The following is a 23,911-nucleotide window of genomic DNA, read 5'->3' as shown; positions in this document are numbered from 1 at the left end:
TACCAAATGATTTTTGACAAACCCAGCAGTTTTCTGACTCAACCGCACTTGCATTACATTTCTGAACAGTAAAAGCCCATGTAGTGCATGAGGCACTAACAGTTAGATTTGCATTCCTAGCTCTTTTGCTTTCAAATTTGCTGAGCTGCTTAAATGATTCATGGAGTCTTCCATATTTACGACAATTCCCACTATCATTAAAGGATTTTCCACAGTACCTGCACTTATAGGGCCTCTTGTTTGAATGTGTAATGTCATGTCTCCAAAGGCTATATGCACATCCAAAACTCTTATCACACTTCTTGCATTTATGTGACTGGTGTTTAGTGTGAGAACTACTACAGTGTAGATCTGTGCTATGTCTGCCCAACTTTCTGTTGGCAGTTTTGTTCCTCAAAGGTTTTTTCTCTGACTGAGACCTCTTTGTTTCACTTTCCCTTCTTTTGTTTGGCTAATGTCAATGCTTTGTTTGTTGCATTTTCTTTCTGTATGCGTGTTCCCATGTTACTTTCTTGTGCTGTGTTCTTTTATTCTGCCAACAATTACTTGTGTCAGTGAAAGCTTTTCCACAATGTGAACACACATAGGGCTTTTTTCTTGAGTGAATAACTTTATGTCGTTTGAGTCCTGACAGCCCATCAAAACACTTGCCACAATGCTTACAGGTGTATACCATTTCTCTTCTTTTACAAAAAATATCTTTATTACAGCCACAACAATAGCAATCTCAAATTCATTGAACTGTTCTTGTAGTTTTACTGTCTCTACGTGAATATTCTTGAAGATAACATATCAATTTGAAATGTCTAGGGTTTGAGAGCAACCAGTTTCACAAGAAAAGCCATAATCCACGATTACACACTTGAGTTATTCGACTTCGTTACGTTAAGAAAGTGCAGTCTCTAAGTAACCCTTCCTGGAAACAAACTGAAAAAGTTCCTTATTTGTTTGATTACAGGGTTCATCAGTTATGCCCGGTAACTAAACTAGTATCAATTTTTTCACAAATTCATGTAACAGTCAAGCACCAAGCCATAAAGGTTAGAATTCGGAAGTTTGACACCTACTTTAAAATGAAAGAACAACCTGAAATGTAAATGAGTCCATGGACCTCAATGTATTCGTTCGCCTTAAAGACATGACCTACATCTGCAAAGAGATTTACAACTCTGAATAATAAAATGTAATTTTTAATTCCAAGAATTGAATTAAATCCCCTTCCTTCATACAACCTAGACCTGTCTGACATGGCATTCTTAAACTTCCCGCTTGTGCCTTCTTTCCGAAAAGATTCATGGGAAGAAAAGCAAGCCACAGGTCACAGCACAGGTATCCTCGGTTTCAAGAATGGTCGCGGTCGAGAAATACGGGGTGTGGAGAAATTTAGTACATGCCCTCAGGGTAATGGGCTCCTGATGCCCTAAAATTTTGTCTGTTAAAAAGATTCCACAGGAAAATTAAGTATCCTCTCAGTGCAGACTCCGCCAGCTTTCCCTCCTCTGCGCCATCACACAGAAAAGTTAACATTCTATCTCTTGGTGGCGCCAACCAGCTCTTAGCGCGACTGACCCTTGATGAGATCTCATGGCGTAGCGAGGGTGAGGAGGGTGGACTGACATGGACATAAGGTAATAACTAAGGTTATCTACAGATTTCCAATAAGCGCTTTATTGCAGACTTTAAAGGTACAGTCAAGTCTCTTTCAGCGAATGCCTCAGTATGGAATCCATAAACTATTACAACCAAAATGTTTTCCATAAAACGTATCAGAATTCAAACAGACTCAGAGAATTTAAAAAAGTGTATACAGGCAAAGGACACCACTTCTTCTCTTCTGACAGGAAGAGGAGAAATGGCACCACATTACATTGTCACCACATTACATTGCTTATACCAGGTAGAATGACCCTTTCTCACCCACGGTGCGAGTGCTCATAGAAATTTTCAATTTTCCAAGGCACTCAAAGGAAAAATAAAAAACTTCATTCTAACAGGCTTAGAAATTCAAGTTCATGTGCTGCAAATTGTCGGCTTTGATGTAATCAGTGTTTCTGTTTTCTGGAATCGTTTTAGAAGGATTTTTAACCTCTGCTACTTTGACGGGCGGGTATGATTGCCACACCCTTGAAAAAATGTGAACAAGTATGGTTGCGTTCAAGAAACTTGGAAAGGAATTGTGAACGAAATTGAAATTAAAATGTGAGAAGTGTTGAGATTAAAACTACAATACAGCGTCTTTTGGTAGATATCTCAAAGCAAATTGCAGTGATTAGCGTGAGCTGCAGCTTGATCTTGGTTCTCGGCGAGAAGAATTTCCTCCGTCATCAGATCGAAAGCTTTTTTGACTTTCACACCGGTATTGCCACTGACTTCTAAAAAGTAAACACCATGGTCTGTGGCAAACTAGGATCAAATGAGATGATAGAAATTTGTTAGTTTTTTTTTATTCTTTTAAATTTAAAATTAAAAAAAGCCATTATTTGGAACCCATCATGTAGCTTCATGTACAATCGGAGATAAAGGAGTTGCAGTCCGTATTCCTCTAAGGGATAAGCTGAATCAGGAAAATTGTCTTTATTACGATCGCGAAAGGCAGAAAAAGAATAAAAGATGAAAATTAAGGAAAATATACAGAAACATATGATCAGAACACGACTACACTTCCTTCTTTAAACTAACGTTTACCGCACTAGTTTTCAAGATATTTTTAAAATACTCGTTACTAGTACCTCGTTACCGTTACTCAGATTTCCCAGCACATTTTACAACTAACAGGACTGGTTTTTGAGAAGGAGGGGAGGGAGGGTTGCTCAGAGTTCAATCTGCCGCTTTAGGACATCGTTCATAAGACATAATACTGTTCAACCATCAAATTTTACCATCGCCTCAGACCATTCCAAGGTAATAAAACATGTTATAAGAAAATCTGTAGAATGATTTGTACTGTGCATCAAAAGAATTAGCCCTTTCATATGTTTTTGTTTTTCTTGCAACTTTTATTTTTATTGAACTAATACGATAAATGTCTTTGCGAACTGTTATGCTGTAGACTCAAAGCCAAGATAGAAAGTTGTCAAACACATAAAACACAATGTTAATATACATAGAAAATATATATTATAAAATCTCCTCAAAATTACCCCCTCCAGAGTTTCTATGGAGATTACTCTTCTGTCCTCCAAGTCACACTTGTTTCCAATGACAAACACCACAGGAGCACCCTCACGATGCTATCAGGGAGAAATGATGTTACAATTATACCTCATATATTTGATAATTTCATAGTAGTATTCTACTAGCCTAAGGCTAGTCAACTGAATAGAATACTACTCCATTGAGACAAGACAGTTCTTCATCTAGCTAACAAGAACAAGCTGTGCAAAAGTAGTTGAGGTGCTAAAAATGGAATAGAATACTATTCCATTGAGAAGAGACAGTTCTTCATCTAGCTAATAAGTACAAGGTGTGCAAAAGCGGTTGGGGTGCTAAAAATGGGCGGAGAAGGGCATCCTTTTTTTTACCAACTTAGGTATATGCTGCCAAACTGTTCCAGGGGTCTTGAGTCCTAACGCAGGATAGACAATTTTGGCACTTAGCCTCTTCAAAAGGGTGTTTTTTTGGACAGCAATCGTTCGTTCAAAAAAATAAAACATAATCAGTTTGAAATGTTCACCTAAATATTTCTCTTGAGATATCAGTAATTACCTCATCTATGTCCTGCAGCAACTTTGGAACATCATCAAATGAATGTTTGTGGGTGACGTCATATATGACCATGATACCCTATGACATGACAAATCATAAGTCAGTGATTTTCAGTCTTCACATAAGTTTGTTTTGTCACTGTCAGTTGAATTTATCAGTTTTATGATTAATTGATCATAAGGAGGTGAAAGGCAGAAAATCAGCTTCTCAGTCATATTTTTCATCTCAGCTGTGAATTGTTAAAAGTTACGGAAAGTTCCTTAAAGACAATATGACTGATTAAGTAAACTAACCTGGGCCCCTTTATAGAGCGCCTTTGTAGATTTCTGGTTTTCCAGCACAGACCCTGCTGTATCACTACAGGAAAGCAAAAAAAAAAAGAAAATACAAAAGAGAAATTTAGCAATCGTTGTTTCACCTGGAAAATCTTAATGGGCTATCTACCCTGAGAGTATTCATGTTCCTTACAAATAAAATTGTAATCATTTACGGTCTGATGACATTGAAAATGTGATAATTGTGGAAAGTAGTAATTATTTGTACATGTGAGATGCACCTGTGTAAAAGAATGATAGACAGTGCACAGTTAAGGTCAAGGCACCGAATAAGTGAGTGGGTTAGGTATAGCTAGATAAGTCAGGATAATTTTTGCTTAAAAAAAAAGAGAAATAGAGAGTTTGGGAAGTAAACTATCAATCCTTAGAGAAGTCTAAACCAGAATGGTATGTTAAAATAGCTTACACTATTTTCAGACAAATGTCCTTGCCCTGCACCTCCATCCTCTTTGTTACAACTTGCTGATCTGCAACCACTTGCACTTGGTCATCGGCTTTCATAAGACGAAAAAAAAGAAGAAACAATGCAGTTCTCTTCATGGAGGACAGGAGGAAGAAAGAAGATAAAAGGAGTTATCTGCTTTATCATGGGCATCGCTCAAGAGGTGCTGGATGACCCGTCCCTCCCTCAGAGAGAAAGTGATAATTAATAAAAGTAATTCAACTTGGCTTTTTCCAGCCAGCAGAACAGGCGTCATTTTTTTTTTTTTTTTTTTTGGCGTTTTTCAAGTTAGCGCAATCAAACGCAAGGGGGCGTGGCACGCCATCCGCGCTCGCCTCGCGCTAGCCTGTACTCGCCTTAAAAACACGCACACAAAAGAACAAAAAAGCAAAACAAAAAAATTCTCGTGTTGCACAGGTGTGGTTTTTCTCAACATTCAGAAAGATTCTAATGTAGGACTCCCTTTCTGGAAAATTCTATGTTATCCCTGTTACATTTACAAGGTAATGGGCTCCTGTATTTACTCATTTAAATTCCTCACTCAGTGGAAATTACAGAAATCACTCGTTTAAATTTCAAAATTCTCAAGTGTATGGAAAAGAGACGGCAGGTGGTGTTAAATTTATCTCTTCGATCGCACTCGTTTTTGTAGCAAAATCGAAAAATCAATTGGGAATCCATAGGGAATTTAAATCGCGTCGAAATTAAGATCAAATCTTACATTGTTTTTTTCATTTTCATCATTGAATTTACCATTAATCTTAAAGGTTTGTCCTGAACGATACCTAAACTGGTTTGTCATCCATCGACTGATCTTACCGACAATTAACACTGCGATGTTAAAAAAGAAGTCTTTTTTTTTTTTTTTTTTTTGGTATAATCTTACCTTCTAAGTCCTCTTCCACGATATTGCCGCAAAAACTATTAATAACAGAACTCTTTCCAACTCCAGATCCTCCGACAATTACGATTTTGAACTCAGATGTTTTCTCCGCCATTCCCTCTTACCTTGTAAACAGAGGAAAAGTTAATTGCTCAGGCAGATGAACTTTCGCTGTTCAATGAAGAGACCAGACCGGAAAAAATTAACTCCAACCGGAAGTGATGATTACATTCCCGTGAGCCACCTGTGCTCGAGGTACACGTAAATCAAAAGCGGAGGCGGCAGAGTAGATCAGAGGAAGTTTATAGACATGGCGAGTCCTCGAACACGGCGAGTTTTAAAGGAAATAAAGCCGAAAGATGGTAACAGTGTAAGTGTAATTATCAGTTGTTATCATATTTGGAATCCTGTATTGTATATATAGATCAATCGTGACGATTTTCTCTTTTTTTTGATCGCGTAGAGTTGTTTCGAATGCGGGGCACACAATCCTCAATGGGTAAGCGTGACCTATGGGATATGGATTTGCCTTGAATGTTCAGGGAAACACCGAGGTTTAGGAGTTCATTTAAGGTAAGATGATGTATTATTTACAGTAATAATGAACTTGTTTAACTTTTACGGCGGAGTTTGTCGTTGAAAATGCGCGATGAATCTTTTTTTTGCGGAAAGCCGGTTAGAATGTAAATTGTATGAGGTACCGTGTGGAAGTATGAGCGCTCTATTGAGCAAGAATTCAATGGCGTCATAGAATTTTGATAGTTTATCACTGTGGTGACCTGATCACGTATGGATTGAGTTTTTGTGCCTATGATTTCATACAGGGTTTTTTCATCGATGGAATAGGTCATCAAAATCGAAAGAATATCTCCTACAGCTGAGAGATTAGTCCCAACATAACAAACACGACACAGGCGATCAAATGAAAATATTCCAGTGATTTTGTATCTTACTCTAACTAGTTATGAAGTCAAACAAACTACTGTAAGCCTGTGGAAGAAAAACACCTCTTTAAATTGAAAACTCCGCGTATCTTAATTGCTCGCTGATATTCTTTACAACCAACAACTTGTAAAGATTTCATTCAAGAATGTTTATGCCTATTTACAATAGCTATTGACATGGTATGTCTGTCCATGTATTCATGTTGGTAATGACAACAACAACAAAAACAGTGGTTGAGACAGAGACACCGAAAAAATGAACAAAAAAAAAAATTAGAAAAACAGGAAATACTTATCTGCAAATCCTACATGTATGTCATGGATATGTGAATGATCTTTACAGTAATGAACACTACTTAGGTAACCTTTTAACTCCCAGATCAAATTTGTAATTCTCCTTACTGTCAACTATACAATTCTTGTAATGTTATACAGAGAATTTAGTATTGGATCAACTGATAATCTCAAAATTGATATTTTTCTTTATTTTCATCACTTATCTGATTGATATTTTATTGATATTGTAGGGTGAAATTATCCCTTGGTCACTTATGGGAGTGAAAGGGTTAAAAAATAAGCAGTAGTTAAAATAAAGCCTGGGAAGGCCTGTATAGGAGTAAACCTATTACCTCTGCAATACCCGTGCAGTGCTCTACCAACTTAGCTAATAAGTCTTAGCAATAGGTTCAACTCCCATACTGGCCTGGATTTGTTTCAGGCTTTATTTTTACTACTTCTTAAGTAGCATTCATTACTGCAGGGATCATTCATGTATTAATTTATTGATCGGTAGTTTACATGTAGGATTTTTATATGTTTATAGTCATAACTCCATATGTTATTTTGTACAATGTATAAATGATGCCATTATTAATCTGGTATTCCTTTCCCAAATAGTACGCTCAAGAAAGTCCAAAAATTACCCTATCTTTGTATGACTCTGTTCTTCATTTCATGTATTGCTACTTCAAGCTGTTCTTAGTCATCTCTCCAGTTTTTTAGTTTGATAAACAAACCAGTTACTGATTGTTATACAATTCTTGTTTTAGTTTTGTAAGATCAGTAACCATGGACAAATGGAAAGACATTGAGCTGGAGAAAATGAAGGTACCAGCATCTAGTGAATAAAACATTTTGATTTTAAAGTATACAGAAACATCCAGTGAATAAACTGTCTTAATTAATCCTAACCCTAGCCCCAAGAGTGCTCAGCATTTCTCCCATTAGTAATAATGCTAAATCATTTGATAAGATCATGAGAATAAAGGAGATGATAGCAAATTGATAAGCTTTGATTGTGAAACAAATTCTCCTTGTCAGTACTAAAGAAAATGTACAGAGAAGTACATGGAGAATGTGGATACTGGTGTCAGGGTGTATAGGGTTAAGGAATAAATGAAAAAATAATGATAACCAAAAAATAATGATAATTATAATAATGATGATTATATTTTAGTAGTTATGATAAGAACAAAAATGACATGATCTTTGAAAGAATTTGTACTTAATGAGAAATATTAATAAAAACTGTTTGTTAATTGTCAGGTTGGTGGAAACAGTAAAGCAAAAGCTTTCTTCAAGTCTCAACCAGATTTCCAAGCAGATATGTCCATTCAAGAAAAGTACAACAGCAGGGCAGCAGCACTTTACAGAGACAAGGTATGGTTTATTGCTAGATCTGGGCCCTCTCTGGATCTCTTCCTCTCTTTCTACCTCTCTTCCACTTCAAAGGCTTGTTCAATTATTTACCATAAAACTGTGCACAGGATGGGCAAAAAGTTGAGGAAACATTAAGGAAGGATGGAAATAGAGGAGGTGAGAAGGGAGGTTCTCAATAAATCCATCTCCTCATCTCCTACCCAAGAAACTGATAGATAAAACTGTAATGCAGGATAACTGGAAATTTTTGCTTTGAGAAGAAGGGAAGGAGAGATTCAGTGGATTACCCCCCACATTTAGAAACATTCATGCACTTTCATTGCTTACATTTTTTTATTTGTCAATTATTGTTTTTTAAAGTCTTCTTAGCAGAAAATCCTTGAAGAAGGGATGCTCTTATGCTTGTTCTTCTGGGTCTTCCTCATTTATGCTCACTAAGAAAGGGCGAGGGATGAGAGAGATGAGAGGATAATTATTTTTGAATGAGATATTATATTATATTATATTATATTATATTATATTATATTATATTATATTATATTATATTATATTATATTATATTATATTATATTATATTATATTATATTACAATTTTCCTTTTGATTCAAACAGATTGCAGCCTTAGCTGATGGAAGGTCATGGTCAGAAGAAACCTCATCAGCTAAAAACTATGAACCACCTCTGAGCAGAAATTCAAGCAGTTCTTCAGTCAGTCGGGCAGCCAATGCTTCAAATTCAATGAGTTATGGCTCCTCTTCACCTGAATCCATGCTGGGAATATCGAAGTATGAGAGGCCAATTTTTGTTTGACTAAGTCATGAAATATAATAGTTACCATGACTGGCAAAGAAACTCGACATTTCAGTCACTCTAGCTGCAGGAAGATAATTTTATAAGTTCATTAACAGATTAAGTCTTAAATGTCTGTAAAAGTGAGCACACAAAGTTAGAGACCACTATTGAAAAAGCTGTTAATTTTTCTCAAGGGTAAGGCAAAGGAAATATTAAACCTCAGACCCTCTGAATTTGCAGTTGGATACACTACCAACCAAACTATTAAGAACTTGTTGGCAAGCCAGGCTACATGCCAGGTTCACAGGAGACAAATCTAGCTTCACTGATTTTATTTAACCCTTCACATCCTAACTTCAGTATCTATATTCTCCGCACTCTTCTCTATACTTTTCCTTTGGCACTGACAAGGAGAATTCATTTAAAGATCAAAGCTTCCAAGGTTGGCGATCATTTCCTTAATTCTCATTACCTTAATGACTGACTCAGCAATACTTCTGTAAAGAGAAATTTTATGCTGGTCACTGCAAGGGTGTAAAGGGTTTGAAAATGGAAACTGGTAGGGTACAAACTTTCCATGAGCCATTTGGGGTTGTGATTTTAACTTAATGCTTTATTTCCAGGAGTGAATTAAATGCTCAAAAAGAGGATTTCTTCAGCCGGAGACAGATGGAAAATGCTTCAAGGCCTGAGTAAGTCACTACTGGTATAAATTAGTGGTTTCTCTTTTATAGTCAAATTTGTACATCTTACGCATTCCATAGAGGCTTTCCTTTATGTAACTTCCTCCTCTCTCGGTAACTTAAAAAGTGTTTCTCTTTAATACCATCATCATCATCATAATTTTTATCATCATCAAAATAGTCATCATCGTTCTTCCATTTCTCTTGATGGGATGTGTCACACCACATATCTCCAGCCCAAGCACTCCTGCTTGTTGCTTACTAGATAACTTATATTAAAGACTAACAGATGATTTCATTTGGTTACATTTGGTTTGAATTTTTATTTTTAGTAATCTACCTCCAAGTCAAGGTGGACGATACACCGGTTTTGGATCAGCACCAGTTGTAACCGCAAATAGCTCAGGTAGGTTGACATCTTTTTTATGACCTGCTCAGTAACTTCTTCCCCAGAAATGTCCATTACTTGACAATGAGCTTCCTACCAATGTGTTTTTAATGGTAAGGTAATATTATTGTCCAGAGTAAAAGGTGGTGGATTATCCAGAACTTTTATTCATTTAGGGAACCTATTTCCTCACCACATTTCTCATTCTGCCAGTGAAGTCCACCCTCAGTTCAAAACTAGTGCTTGGTTGGTTTTGTCCTTTCTCCAACCCTCTGGCCCCAAGGAGTGACAACATTTAATTTTTCCCTACAATATCTTCTCTGAATCACATGTTAAGGTCACAAGAATAAAAGAAAGCTCTCAATCGTTAAACAATTCTCCTTGTCAGCACCTTAGAAAAAGTATGGAGAAAAGTATAGAGAATATGCATACTGATGTTAGGGTGAAAGGAGTTAATTCTAAAATTACAATTTCAATTGTGTTCATTTGTAATTTACATCATTTTTTTCTGTCAGTCTTATATAATTAATAATTATTTATCTCGCATGACTTTTTTTTCATTTAAACCAACACTTCTTTAGGTTGGGACTCAACATTTTCTTCTCTGTCATCTGTAAGTTGAAGTTTTTTCCTTTTACTGTATTATTCATTTAATTCTGATAATAGTGGTAGTATTAAAAATGAAGAATTATCCTGCCTGCAATTAATGATACACTGTAACAAATCTCAGTCACAACTGATGAATCCCGCTTGCCTCTATAAGATCACAGCAAAACTGACCAATCCATTTTGAAGAACCGAAATTGCAACATTTGACTCAAAAACAACTCTTCACTTGTGTTTGACAATGACCTACTCCCATGTTTTTAAAACATTTGTCAGTGTCTCCAAGCAAAGTCCTATTTTAGAACTACTTACTTAACATGACTTTCTCTTTTGATACTTTGGTGGTGGTCTTTCTTCTCGTTGCAAAGCAGGATTCACCAAGTGATAGATTGTTTCAACATATTTTTAACCCTTCATTTCTACATGTAGGAGTGACCAAAAATAATTTTATCCTTACAATGTTGATACTAAGTGAAAGGTGATTAGAACCGAGAAAAATGTTGACTGGGGCATATTGTTTGATTTAAGACCTCATTCTTGAAGCCAGAATTGTGTGAAATGTATAGGAGACTGTTTGGAGAGTTGATATTTTGATCTTGAAAAAACATTAGAGCTGAAATATATGGTTATGTGTTGTTTAGGGTTGGAGTTCATTTACCACTGGAGCTGCTCAATTGGCTGCTGTTGCTTCACAACAAGTAAGATGTTTTATTTCTTCTAATTCTCCTGACCCAAGTGGAAAATAGAAAAGGGAAAACAGATCAAGATACACAGTCTAGTCTTAATGTCTAGTTTGCAAGTGCTTCAAAATAAGGTGGCTAAAATAATATTAGATCGACCACTGTATTCCTCTGCGTCTGATGCGTTAACTACACTTAAGTGGTTAACACTAGAAAAAAGGCGCTTCCAGTGCCAATGCGTACATGTATATAAATGTCTTAATGGTCTCACGCATCACGAATTAACATTAGTCACTCAGCAAGAACAGCATAGTTACAACACAAGAAATAAAGCAAACCTCAAAATTCCATCCGTTAAAAGAAACTGGGGTAAACAAAGAACTGGCTATCATGCTGTAAGTGATTTTAACTCGCTGGACAAAACGATACGAGCCTCTGATAATGTAAATATTTTGAAGCGTCAGATTTTTAATTCATTGATTTAAGTTTTGTATTACACATAAGATACATTAGTTTTTAGTAGCATCTTTTAGCATTTTTATTCATTGTAAATTTTTAATTTTTAATTTTCGAGGTCCTTTTTGTAAACCACTTTTTAGTGAAAAAGTTTCCTCATTAAAGATTGTCATTATTATTATTATTTATTTTATAGTCCAGTGGGACACATTTTGATATTTATGATATCTGAGTTCACATTCATTATTGTCTGTAAAAGCAAACATTTGATCAAGGCATGTTTAGAATAGTAGGTGAGTCATGCATTCCCACTTTTCCAGTTGATGTATGATCTCAGAAACATTTGGGTTAGGAAAGCAATGAGTAGTTAGCAAGGGAATGCTCACATGTAACCAGGTTTTCTTCCCTCATTTCAAGGCTCTTGTTGAACTCAGTTTCTGTCAGCCAATTCCTTGTCCTCTTTGTAGGCCCAACTAACCCTTTTTCTCAATAGAGGTGATAGGAAAAAGCATATTTTTGGTATTGGCCTAAAGTTTAACAGTAACTTATTTTGCCATTATCATCCTCATACATTTTTGTTACTCCTTGTGATGTTTTTGCAGGCTGTTAAGCTGGGTTCAACAGTCAATGAGTCAGTTCTCAAACCAACAGCATCCAAGGTATGTACTGGAGAGGAACTGAAGTCACCTATCACTGTCAGTCCAAGATGAGCAGCTTTTAATGGTTTAATGAGTCTTATACAACATACTCCTATTACACTTAAGTTGAAATGGAAAGAAAGAATCAGTTTTTCAAAGTTTAAAAAGTGGGCAACCATACCATGAATTTGGTTGCTCTCATGAAGCCAATTTGGTTCCTTGTCAGAAAACTTCACATTACAAGTGCATTGGGTGCAAAACATCCATGGTATTCCTTAATGTTCGTGGTGTCTCTTTTCTTTCTTGGATCACACACCTGACTCACCCTGTTTAACTTTTAATTAAGTAGTCAGCCTCCCTCCTTTGGCAAAATGGCACATTTTCAATATTCTCAAAGAAAAGAATTTGAAAGAAAGGAATTTTAGGACATGTATGTACTGGTATTTTGGTCAACTTTCCTAGTTGTTTTGCAAATTAAGTGTGGTTGTGATGTAATTATATGGCAGTCAATATCTTAACTTCTTAGTTTATGCAATAATTTTATGTGCCTGGTGTTCAGTTGTCCATTTTTTTCCTCAAATAATCAGCCTCAAACCAAACAAAATTTAGTTGCCTAATAAACTTTCAGGAAAAAGGGATGATTGCTAATTTCAAGCAATGTTTTGTAATGAACTCTTTAGGAACAACTATGAAACTGTACTTTGAAGTTTGAATGTCTTATTGCACATACTAGAAAGATTTTATCACTCTAAGAGTGATGACAGTGATATATTTAAGAGGTATAATGATATTTTGTTTATCTCAGGCTGTAGAACTGGGAAGTACTATGAATGAAGGGATGAAGAAAGTATCAACAAGGGTAAGTTTTGGTTTGTTTTGTCTTTTTGTTTCACTGATTCTCATGTAGAGAATACATATCTCTCTATATTGGAAGTTGACTTAAAATCACAACCTGGGGATCATACACTAAAGTATTCACTACACTTAAGACTGTCAGTAAATTACTAGAGAGGTTTGAACTTCCACTTGACAATGGTAAGTGGACCTCCTACAAGACTTGTTCAGACATTAACCTGAAGAAGTTCAAGTTTGTCTTTGTTTCACTCAGTCAAGAAAAGTTACTTTTGTTTGATTCTATAACTTGTTTTAGAATTTTTTCCTTTCTCACTTATTTGTGTAATAGATCTACCTCATATTGTCGATGTCAAAAGATCAGAAAGTAACCTAAAAAATTAATTTTTTTCTTTAACCCTCTAACCTCAGAGGGTGGCTAGCATCTAATTCCTCACCAAGGTATCTCTGTAGAATCAAACATTAGCTCATGAGGATTAATGAACTGACCCCTATTGAAAAGCTCTTGATTTTTAACAAAATCCTCCTGTGAATGCCATAGTAAATGTATAAACAACATTATAGACATCATCCATGCTAATGTTAGGGTGTAAAGAGTTAATTCCTCTTACTTACTTAAAATTTATTTTCAATTCTCTTTCTGATCATGAAAATTTTGATTCCTGTAATTTTGATGGAAAGCCATCACATAGTTGAAAATGATAAGTTATTCTCATTTGAGGTCTGATCGTAAATAAATTGATCTGACAGAAGCAAGCAAAAAAGTACCTGAATAAAAAAAGAATTTATTGACAAGTTCTGTTCATGTGATTTTGAATGAAACATTTTACATTTAAGGTCCAGGAAGGCAAGCTTCTTGATGACGTAACAACCTCTATGTCCAGTTTGTCCACAAAGGTATGTTTTCTTTTTAACTCTGTCATCTGTGTTTTTGCCCTGCACTACAGTGTAATTCCTTGGCATGTTTTGCATATTCCAATGTCCTAAAATGGTTAATGGCGTAATAGTGGAATACTAAAATATGTCCAATACTGTGTTCACATATTGGCATGTGGTTAAAAGATATTTTGACTTGAGCTATGTCTTTTTGCACTCAAAAATTGACCTTTTGCTCCCCTACAAATGTTACCTTTTGCAGTTTACCTTGAAAATCCAAAAACTGTGATCACCAGAAATATTTCTGAAGTGTGTTTGTGTTTTGGAAAATAAGGTTGTTATTTGGGGTTTCTTTTTTCTGTTTTTGCTTCATGGTTTTCTGAGTTTGACAGGAAAAATCATTGATTATCAACTGAAAGAAATTTGTTACATTGAAACAACTTTTATTTATAGATGCGTGATGCCAGCTCGAAGGGGTGGACAAATCTTCAGACTGCCAGTGTAAAAGGTTGGGCAAACATCCAAACACTTGTCAATCAAGGTGCTGGTGGTTATGGAACAAAGTCTCTGACAAGTGGAGGAACCTCTGGAGGAGGATATGGTTCAGTTAATGGTGTGTCAGCAATGAATAGTACTGCTACTCTTAAAGATGATAATTGGGATTGGGATGGCTATGAAGATGTAAATGATGAAGAAGCTGATGATAATGAAGCTAGTAATGGCAAGGCATCACTTAAAGGCAATGATGAAGATAATGGGGATTCTTGGGCATGGGGAAGTGATTCTGAAATCACAAAACAGCCAACCTTATCCAAGAATGGCACATCGCAGAATACAAGGGAGTCATTGTCATCATCGAGGCGAAAAACAAAATCGCCACCAAAGACTGAAGCTGCAGTAGCAAAAAATGATGGTTGGGAAGATTTGATTAGTTGGGACAATGATGGATGGGGCGAGTCCAGTGCCTGGAGCAATGAAGAATGGCAGAGTAGTTCAGCTGGTAAATCAAAGATAACAGCTGGAGGGAGAGGGGGAAATAAAGATGACTGAACTAAAACATTATTAATTAGTGAATGATTATTATTTTATTAAGACCAGAGTCTTCTTAGAGCCTCAATCCTTTCTTCAGTACCAGGTATCAGCAACTTCATCATAACATTTTTTTTTTTTTTTTTTTGGGGGGGGGGGGGATTTTTGATATAAAAACAACTTGGTATGCTCCAGTGAGGAATGAATGACTTGTCAGTGAAATTGTTTTGAAGTTGTGCCTTGTGAAAGGAGCTGATTCTTTGTACTTGGATAGGATTGTAGACATCAGAGGGGTAAGAAATAAGAAATTTCTATAGTATTTATTATTTTTGGTCTTAGAATAACTCAGTGTGGTTCATTTCAAGGGGAACCCAGAGAAAACATCACAGTTCAGGAACAATCAGTGAAATTTGTACTGCACTCTGGCAGTACATTGTTTTACACCAGGGCTGTCATTAGGATTTGAAGGGGCTGTAATGTGACCCCACAGTCAACATCTTCACTTGTCACATTGTGTGAGCTCAGCCAGGAGAGGTGTTAGGGGTTATAGCCCTCAGTGACAGCCCTAAAAATATATATACACCCTTGATTTTAAAATTTCACAACCACATTTGAATCACTGTGCTGGCAATTTTGTCAGCCTTTGGACATTTGATTTAAATGTACCATTCTATATAAATCTCTTGCACTATTACTCAACTGTTACTTCTTAACTCATGCAATTGAAGTCCTCTTGTTAACCTTTTCACTCCCAAGATCTAATTAATAATTCTCCTTACTATCTGCCATACAATTCTTATGATGTTAGTTCAGAGAATTTGGTATTGGATCAACTAATCATACCATAATTGATATTCTTCTCTATTCTCATCACCTGCCTGCTTGATATTGTATTGATATTGTAAGGAGAAATTCTGTCTTGGTCACTTGTGGGAGTGAAAGGGTTAAAGATAGGAGAATTAGAACTAGAGTTTGTACCACAGGTCAATAAAAAGCACAAAGAGGAACAATCACTGTTTTTCCTGTCTTAAAACAGAATAACTGATTCGTCAAACATGGTATTTTCTCACCAGTGTTTGGACAGTCCATTTGTCGTTTCCTTCAACAAAATATTTCTCAACTTAACACAAGGAGCAATATCTTGTTTGCAACTTTGAATTCAAGTATTTAAGATAATTCTGACAGTCAATTCACATATTTCCAAAATGTAAATAGGATTTCGAAATATTTTTAATTAGGCTAATATTTGCATGCATAGTTTGTTGACAAGTTGGAGGAAATCCACTGGCTATCAATGCACTCTTGATGTAATGGTCACTTCAGTCACTGAGTGACTGGCATCCACTTTCTCCTTACAATACCACCCCTGAATCACCCATTTTAGTCACAAGAATAGAGAAAATGATCACCATCATAGAAGCTCTTGATTGTCAAACAAATTCTCCTTGCCAGCACCTCAGGAAATGTATAGAGAAAGGTACAGAGAATATGCATACAGATGTTAGAATTGAACTGGGTTAAATCTAAGGATTAAAGAGAGGTACCTAAATAAGATAGAAAAACATTGGATATTGTCACAATTCAAACTCTACACTTTTTTTCACCCATTGTCTTAAAATCTTCAGTAGTTTAATTAAGGAAGTGTTGGGTATTTTTCAGAATGGGTGGGGAATTATTGAAATTTAAATCTAAATGTAACTGGGGTCTGTAAATTTTTCTTCTCTCTGTGACATAGGAGTATGGGGTCAGATCTATCAGTCACATAACCTATTTGAGGAGGATCTCTTTGATGTTGTTGTTTGACAGGAAATCTGCTAGAGACAAGCCAGCTCTAGTATGAGAGCCTGCACTTTGACTACTTAGAAGAAAGTTCAGGCAGTGAGAGATGTGGGACAGTTGAGATCAAATCTATTTTCAATTAAATGCAAGTCAAAGACTATTACAGACTGTTTTGCACTGGTTGACAATAGTTCAGTTTACAACTCAGCATGAGATAATTTAAAATCAAGTGAAGTGCTTTAAAATAAATCAGGTTTTAACTGATACACCTTTCTAGTATAATTGTGTTTTTTTTACTGGAATGTTGAAATTTCAATATCTCTCAGCATGAAGAAACATGGAAGAAAAGGCTAACTGATACAAAGTCAAAAAGTACAGCAACCCTTTTCACACAGCACATTTAAAAAAGATTGCTCTCTTGAGTTTAATCTGTTCAACCAAAGTTTATGTAAGAGTTCATACTATCCAAAAGTTATAATTTACAAGTAACAGCTCAACTAAATATGGGAGTATTTTAAGCCTATTAAACTGCAACGCAAGCTCCAAAATCACAAAAACTAATTGGTGGAAAAGAGCAATAAAGATTGAGGGATTTCAATAAAAATTTCTAAATAGTTTACAAAATGTTGAACTTAAATTTAGTTTTCACCCACAGTGATATTTACAAAACATTTCAATCTGCTCATTTTCTTTTCTGGCTTTTTTTACCAATATAATGTCTTGCTAAAAAAGCTTGTAACGCTGGAAAACCACCCATTTTCTTTGTCATCTCCAACTCTTGTGATTGCCTGGAAAAAAGAATTGTTAACTATGCTGTAGAAATTAGACTCTTTTGCTAAAAAATGCCATTCTTTTGCATACTTGAGTTCTTTGTCATTTTGAAAGAGGTGAGTAGAAGGGGGGGGGGTTATTTTTTCCATTTTAGAAATAGTAACACAGGTATGAAAACAACTGTCACTTATACCAAAGGCTTGGGTATACAAACAATAGCTTGTTAATGTTACACTGGAAATTAAGAGAGTGCAGAGGAGGGTGTGGCTTCAACTCCATAATAAAACAATGCTGCAGCCATGGGATAGCTGAGCTGTAATTAATTCACTTACTCTGTTCTTGAACAATCAACTGCAAGTAAATAGAGTCTGTTGTGTCGGGTATTCTTTACTTACCTTATCAGAGATGACTGTATCTTCATCATCTTCAGGCAGATAGTCTGGTAACGTACTGCTGTTTCCCCTTCCACAACTCTTAGCAGGAGCTTTGCCAAATGACAACATGACCTTGAGGAACAAAAAATTGTTGAACTGAATCACCTGAAGTATGTTAGAAAGATTTTGCCTCGGAAGATCTGATCTAGCACCATAGGCAACTAACTTTTGTCTATAAGTGACTTGAATAACTTTTTTTGAGTGATTTTTCTAAGAGAAAATTGAACACAATGCTTTTTTTTTTAAACTCTGAAGAAGACAACCATTCAGAATGGTTTCAATGACTTTTTCCAGCAGCCACTTCCAATAGTGACAAGGGCAGTTGTATCTCGAAACCCAATTAAAAGAGCCTGAAACAGACAGCAGTAAGAGGTGTCCTAGGTGTTGGTAGACTGTTGGTGACCAGCGTTTACTGATACCCCTGACTTAGATTGTCATCACATCTATTCACCTGCCAAGCTTTAAATAAGGGAGAGCACCACTTGTAGGTGGTTCTTACTTTCCCACTTAACTTACCTCTTCTCCTCTTTCATTCTTGATTACTTGTTGAGCTGACAGAACTTTTGTGTTATTGATAGCATCACACAGTGTTTCTGGTGTTAGCTCCACTTTACATCTGACAATACATCTTGATTTATTCATAACAAATGTAAAGCTTATTACTCCTTTAACTTTCAGTAATTCCTCCTCACAAAGCTTTCTGGTGACCTAAACAGAAAAATTCAAAATTTTGGACTGGTACTGGTGCTATGTCAATTTGTTTCAAGCTAATTTGAAAACTCCACTGCCTTTTAATGTAGAATGAAACAATTTAATTCAAACCTGATTTGCCAAGCCTTTGATGTGAAGTGTAACCACTTTAGCTCTCTTGTTCAAATTTCCAAGGAAAAACGATTGTGATGTCTCACTGCAAGAAAAAGAAGGGGAAAAAGCCCAACAGTTATTAAAGAAAAGTCAGTTAGTCTAATCCAAAAAACAAATAACAGGCAAAACCGAGAAAAATTAAAAGGAGAACACTAGAAATATATATACACGCCTGGCTCTTCTACTCGAAGGCGTCTTCACAGTTGAAATGATATTTTGATAAACCTCCTTTGCAAGCTGTCTTGCTTTGGAGTGGTAGCCCTCCTTGTGCATGATGGTTTTTAAGCTGATAACCATGCCTATCTCTTCCTTCATTTTCGAACGGTTGGGTTGAAATTCTGACAAAAACTTCAACGCCTGGAAGAAATAACCAACCAATAAAATCTTGTTGTCAGTTAAAATTGCCACAAATATTCGTTTTCAACTGGAAGAATACACTAGCTTGTGATGAGATTTGATTACATATATACCTCAAGGGCTGTGTTAACTACATTGACATCTTCATTGTCTAGAAATAAAACCAGTCCTGCTAGGCACCCCTGATCCTAAGTACAAGAATCAGAAAATTAAATGAATCAACATCATAAAATAAATGTGGCCGACATAACTGCTTTCTAAAGATATTAAAAGTACATTTAAATATTTCGTACTTTAACTATGGTAGCTCTGTTTTGTGGATCAGCCGCTAAGTTCCTGAGATGTTCAACTACACCGAGGGCAGTCATTATCACCTTCAAATAAAAATTTTCTCAACTCAAGGTATTGACGTTTATCGTGCAAGGCGTTCAGTTCTTGAGGCACAAGAGCAGAATATATCCCGACTGGCTTTTATTCGAACACGCCGCTCTTCAATTTGATTGGCTCATCGGTGAAGACACAGCGTTTTGATTGGTCAGATTCAGATGCACAACAAAATTTAAATCTCACTGAGCAATCATGTGGTATTAACTTTTCTCAGCTCTTTGGTTCTTCTCCATCATATTCTAACTTTACTTTGATTTTAAGTCCTTAAGAATACTAAAGGAAATGGAATTTGCTTTAGAAGTAGTAACGACAGTGCTTGAGTACTTTGGCTGGGACAGACACGAAATCGAAGTAAGTTTTTTTTACGAATTGTTGTTCAGAATGCGTGACCACTTTGACGTAGCCAGATAAAAGTTATCATCGATCGAGTAATATTTTTTTCCATTTCAGGAGCTATTCAATCAAGATCGAAGATTAAGGAACCGAAGAAGAAGTATTGTTCGACGAATCGTCCGAGAGTTGTCACATTATAATCTCAAATTGTTTACGAAACGTAGCATTGTTCGTGAGATTGGAAGTCGACTGCCTTTGAAACCGTGTAGAAGACCGTATTTCGAGGTGAGTTCAGCTATAAAATATATCGCAGCAAGTTCGATCACTTCGTGCAACCTAAAACCAATTGATCTGAAACCAGTTCTTCAGGCGTCGCCCGTTTGATCGTTGAGAAAGTATGTTAAGCAGTTGATCAGCATCGTTTACAAGGCTATATTTTTATTTCATCTTTCAGCTAAGTCTAAACAGAAATAAGCAAGAACTTTGTTCGGAGATTGAAGTAAATTCATTATCTCTAATGATGATGGCATCCTTAGCTGATGTTGCCTGGATAACGGACAGTGACAGTTCATCATCTGAAGCTGACCTTCCTGACGATGATGATGATGATGATGATGAGGGGGAGGAAGTAATTCTCAGAGAACTTGAAAGCCCATTCAGGGAACCGGAGCTAGAAGTAGTTCAGGACGAACCAGAAAATGATGAAAAAGACAACGCTCCAAATAAGGAGGCCATGCAAAAAATTTCTGCTTTGGAGGATGAACTTCAGAGGTTGAGAGCTCAGATAGCGATGATGCTGGTTTCTGCTCCACAAAATCAAGGGGCTCCATCCACACCAATGGGGGCAACTGCACCCCCTCCCCCTCCACCACCACCTCCACCCCCACCAACACCCATGACGACCCCCCTGAAACCGGTTTCACAGATCATAAGAGAGGTATTACATCAGGATCAATCTTATCATAGTTCACAAACTCATTTGGTTTTTTGATTACCATCACTAAAAAAGACAACTTGATGTCTGAGTTTTTCTTCCTATGATTTTCATCAAACAGAACAGGGCTAAAAGATTATCCCTTGCTCCAGGAATGGGACCAGCTGAACAGTCAAGTGCATGCACTTTGCCAAACATGGCAGATGTACTCAAGGGATTAGGAAAAGTCAAACTCAGAACAGTCGAGAGGTGAATGATTAACAAATAATTGGATAGCACTGCATTTTCGTTCTTTAAAGATAATAACTGAAGCATGTGAACAGTAGGTGGTGTCCATTTTAGAGAGAATGAACTGATGTGTTCCTTTTTGTAGGTCCCCTGGTGGTACTCCCCTAAGGAAGCCTCCTGCTCCTACAGAAGGAAATGATCCTGCCTCAATCATTGCACAAGCTCTCAAGAAAAAGTTTGCACACAGAAGAAGACTTGAAGCAAACTCTCCAGGTAAAGAAACAGTTCTGATGGACTTTTCTTATTAGTAACTTGCACACTAATCGCCAACACCCTGTGAACCACACATTGTTGATTCCTAAGGGGTATGAAACTTTACTCTAACCACTAAAGAGGTAGGCCATCATTACTTGGTCTGTAAAAGCAAGCAAGAGGTGCAAGTGAAGGCAGGAAGCTGCTTATCTAGGTCTGCCTTACTGATAACCATGAAGCTGATGCAGTAAGGGAAATCCCAAAGTTACTTAATTTATTAGTTTTACACAAGACAGTGCCAACTCACATGGCCAGTATACATAGGACAAGGGGAACTACAATTAATGCAAACACAAATCATGATGGTTAACATCCTGGCAATCATCCTTTTTACTCACACCTAATCTTTCCTCCCACATTATACACCTGCCATTTGTGCTGCGATAAGGAAGAGGAGGTTGTATCCCAGTTACAGATCTTATCCTCTGTGAATGCACAAACCAACAAATCACTTTCAGTTTTGAAGTATGCCACTTGCACAAGAATAATAAGGCAAGTTCAACTTCACTGTAGTCAAATGTTATCACAGAACAAGCATCTTACTCTCTTTGTATTGCAGACACCAACAAAGAAAATAACAGCCCTGGATCACCATTTGGTACCCCACCATCAAGCCCTAACAAATCTGTTCCTGTAAGTAATTTGCTTTTTGATGTCAAATGTACATGTGGACAAGACTTTTCAGGTTTTGTGACCATTCAGGGGTGCACTTGTTTGTTGTTATAACATTATCAATTTCTCAACAAAGAGGAGGAAGGTCATATACTTCCCTTAGCCTTCACTCTATTTGGTTCAAACTGTTTCTCTAGTCAGAACACTTGAATACCCTCCATCTCTGTTACTATGCATTTGACCCAGGCAAAGCTTTCATTAGGACAGTACTGTTAAAGCCTGGTTTTCACTAGTGACCCCAGCACAAACACACGGATAAGGTAAATATGCTGAGTAAGAATTTGAACATCAAGCCCAAGGTAACTCTGCTGAGTGAAAATGAACATCAACAAGCACAGCACTTAGCCTCGGAAGAAGAAAAAATTCTGATCCTTGTGCTTGTGCTTGCGCTTAAGTCGAGGCCATTTTTGCAGTAGAAGATGAGCTGTTGTGCTTACGTTAGTGCTTGTGCTTGCATTGCTGGTCAAAACCAGACTTGTCTGTTTCAAGATTGCTCAACAAGCAATATTTACTGGTACTTAAATTACATCTTTAATTTATTCTGATTTTTCTAGTTTGGACCCCACATGTTGAAAGCAACCAATAAGAAACGGCGATCAAGTACTGGATTAACAAGAACCACAAAACCAAGTCCATTGGTTAAAGTTTGCTGATAGACAAATTTTCTTATAATAACTTTTAACCAACAGTTAGACATTCCATTAACAAGTATTCTTTAAAATAGCTTTACTTTGATTGTAGTCCCTAATAATCCCAACAATGCAAAGGTTCTGTTTATAGGTGTATCCTGACGGAGTTTTTTTCACTTTTAATTTGATTTTTATATTTTCACAAAATTTCTCAGTTACCAACAGGAGTGCTGCTTAGAGCCTGTTTTTTAAATGGAACATATCAGGTTTCATTATGATGTAGCCTACTAGTAATACCTGGACTGTATGAATTATGTTCTTTAAGTGTTTGAAAGAACTTCAGCGAGCATCTAAATTTTATGGTTTTACTGTTGGAAAAAGGTCTTAAATTAAACTTAATAGGTATTGAATAAACAAATGTCCAAGGTCCTGTTAAATTACTGTAAATAGTGTACAGTAATTCTTAGAAGGAATGTATATTACAAAGTGTCACAGATGCCTTGTCTACAATCATGTTACATGTCACATAGTTTTCTGACATTTTGTAAATGCCTACTAAATTCCCTTGCCTCAAGAGGAGGAAGTTGACTGAGAATTCTCTGATTGCCTGATAATCAAGCTAAAGCAATTATTGCATTAAATTAGTAGTTAAATTCTTAAATGCTGAATCTCATTTGCGGTGTTTTCCCTTATACCCTAAGTAATAAATTTGTAATCCAACAATCTTCTTTGTTCTTGTAATCTAGTTTTAGCAAAATTTTAAGAACATTTCAACCTGTGGGTTGGGAATGGAAAAAGGAATGAGTGACAGGAGGACAATGAGTTACCAGAGGTTTCACAGAAGTTAGAGGGGGAGGAAAGTCATGGAAGTTTCATTTCCCAGACCTAGAAAGTCATAGAGAAATCAAACCAAATGATGCAAAAATCAAGGTAATAAGGGTATTATCAACTGGGTTGAGGACCGGCTAATGCTCAAAACATCAGCTTTGAAATTCTTGACAGTGCCCAATTTATGGCATGAACTTCGTTGATCATACCAAATTACCTTGTTATACTCTCTCACCAACCCAGCACCACAAACTTACTTACCCTTTAATGCACATCAGAAAAAAATTCTTTGAATCATTACTTTACACTGTTTTGGGTTCCATGGTTTCTTAGTAATGTGAAAGCCAACTGGAAAAAGACATGAAGTTTCAAACAAGACAGAAACAAGGCAAACTTCAGGGAAAACTTAAAATTA

The 23,911-nt window shown here is 36.4% G+C and overlaps 4 protein-coding genes across 4 annotated transcripts; 2 read left to right on the top strand and 2 right to left on the bottom strand.

Annotated features, from left to right (window-relative positions):
• Positions 1–659: 659 nt before the first annotated feature.
• LOC113681511 (ras-related protein Rab-10) lies at positions 660–5,530 on the bottom strand. The gene is made up of 6 exons (XM_027198607.2): positions 5,369–5,530; positions 4,447–4,534; positions 3,999–4,062; positions 3,706–3,783; positions 3,141–3,230; positions 660–2,403 (listed from the first exon to the last, which is right to left on the bottom strand). The coding sequence occupies exons 1-6, from the start codon at positions 5,478–5,480 to the stop codon at positions 2,251–2,253; spliced, it is 585 nt and encodes a 194-aa protein (XP_027054408.2). The 5' UTR covers positions 5,481–5,530; the 3' UTR covers positions 660–2,250.
• A 54-nt stretch (positions 5,531–5,584) lies between these two features.
• Positions 5,585–17,011, top strand: LOC113681529 (ADP-ribosylation factor GTPase-activating protein 1). Its single transcript, XM_089188730.1, has 13 exons — positions 5,585–5,735; positions 5,829–5,938; positions 7,359–7,416; positions 7,855–7,968; positions 8,581–8,753; positions 9,384–9,452; positions 9,776–9,849; positions 10,413–10,444; positions 11,079–11,135; positions 12,176–12,232; positions 13,017–13,070; positions 13,901–13,960; positions 14,393–17,011. Exons 1-13 carry the CDS (start codon positions 5,676–5,678, stop codon positions 14,987–14,989), a joined length of 1,515 nt encoding a protein of 504 aa, XP_089044856.1. The 5' UTR covers positions 5,585–5,675; the 3' UTR covers positions 14,990–17,011.
• On the bottom strand, positions 16,861–19,639 carry LOC113681530 (armadillo repeat-containing protein 1). The gene is made up of 7 exons (XM_027198627.2): positions 19,467–19,639; positions 19,287–19,361; positions 18,989–19,173; positions 18,775–18,859; positions 18,469–18,660; positions 17,914–18,024; positions 16,861–17,535 (listed from the first exon to the last, which is right to left on the bottom strand). Exons 1-7 carry the CDS (start codon positions 19,539–19,541, stop codon positions 17,452–17,454), a joined length of 807 nt encoding a protein of 268 aa, XP_027054428.1. The 5' UTR covers positions 19,542–19,639; the 3' UTR covers positions 16,861–17,451.
• An 88-nt stretch (positions 19,640–19,727) lies between these two features.
• On the top strand, positions 19,728–23,388 carry LOC113681528 (mitochondrial fission regulator 1). The gene is made up of 7 exons (XM_027198625.2): positions 19,728–19,911; positions 20,011–20,178; positions 20,348–20,830; positions 20,949–21,076; positions 21,201–21,328; positions 21,927–22,000; positions 22,594–23,388. Exons 1-7 carry the CDS (start codon positions 19,843–19,845, stop codon positions 22,690–22,692), a joined length of 1,149 nt encoding a protein of 382 aa, XP_027054426.2. The 5' UTR covers positions 19,728–19,842; the 3' UTR covers positions 22,693–23,388.
• Positions 23,389–23,911: the final 523 nt, after the last annotated feature.

Source organism: Pocillopora damicornis, chromosome 12 (assembly GCF_964200805.1).
Source record: "Pocillopora damicornis chromosome 12, jaPocDami1.2, whole genome shotgun sequence".
Lineage (NCBI taxonomy): Eukaryota > Metazoa > Cnidaria > Anthozoa > Scleractinia > Pocilloporidae > Pocillopora > Pocillopora damicornis.
This window is presented reverse-complemented; position numbering and strand designations above follow the sequence as displayed.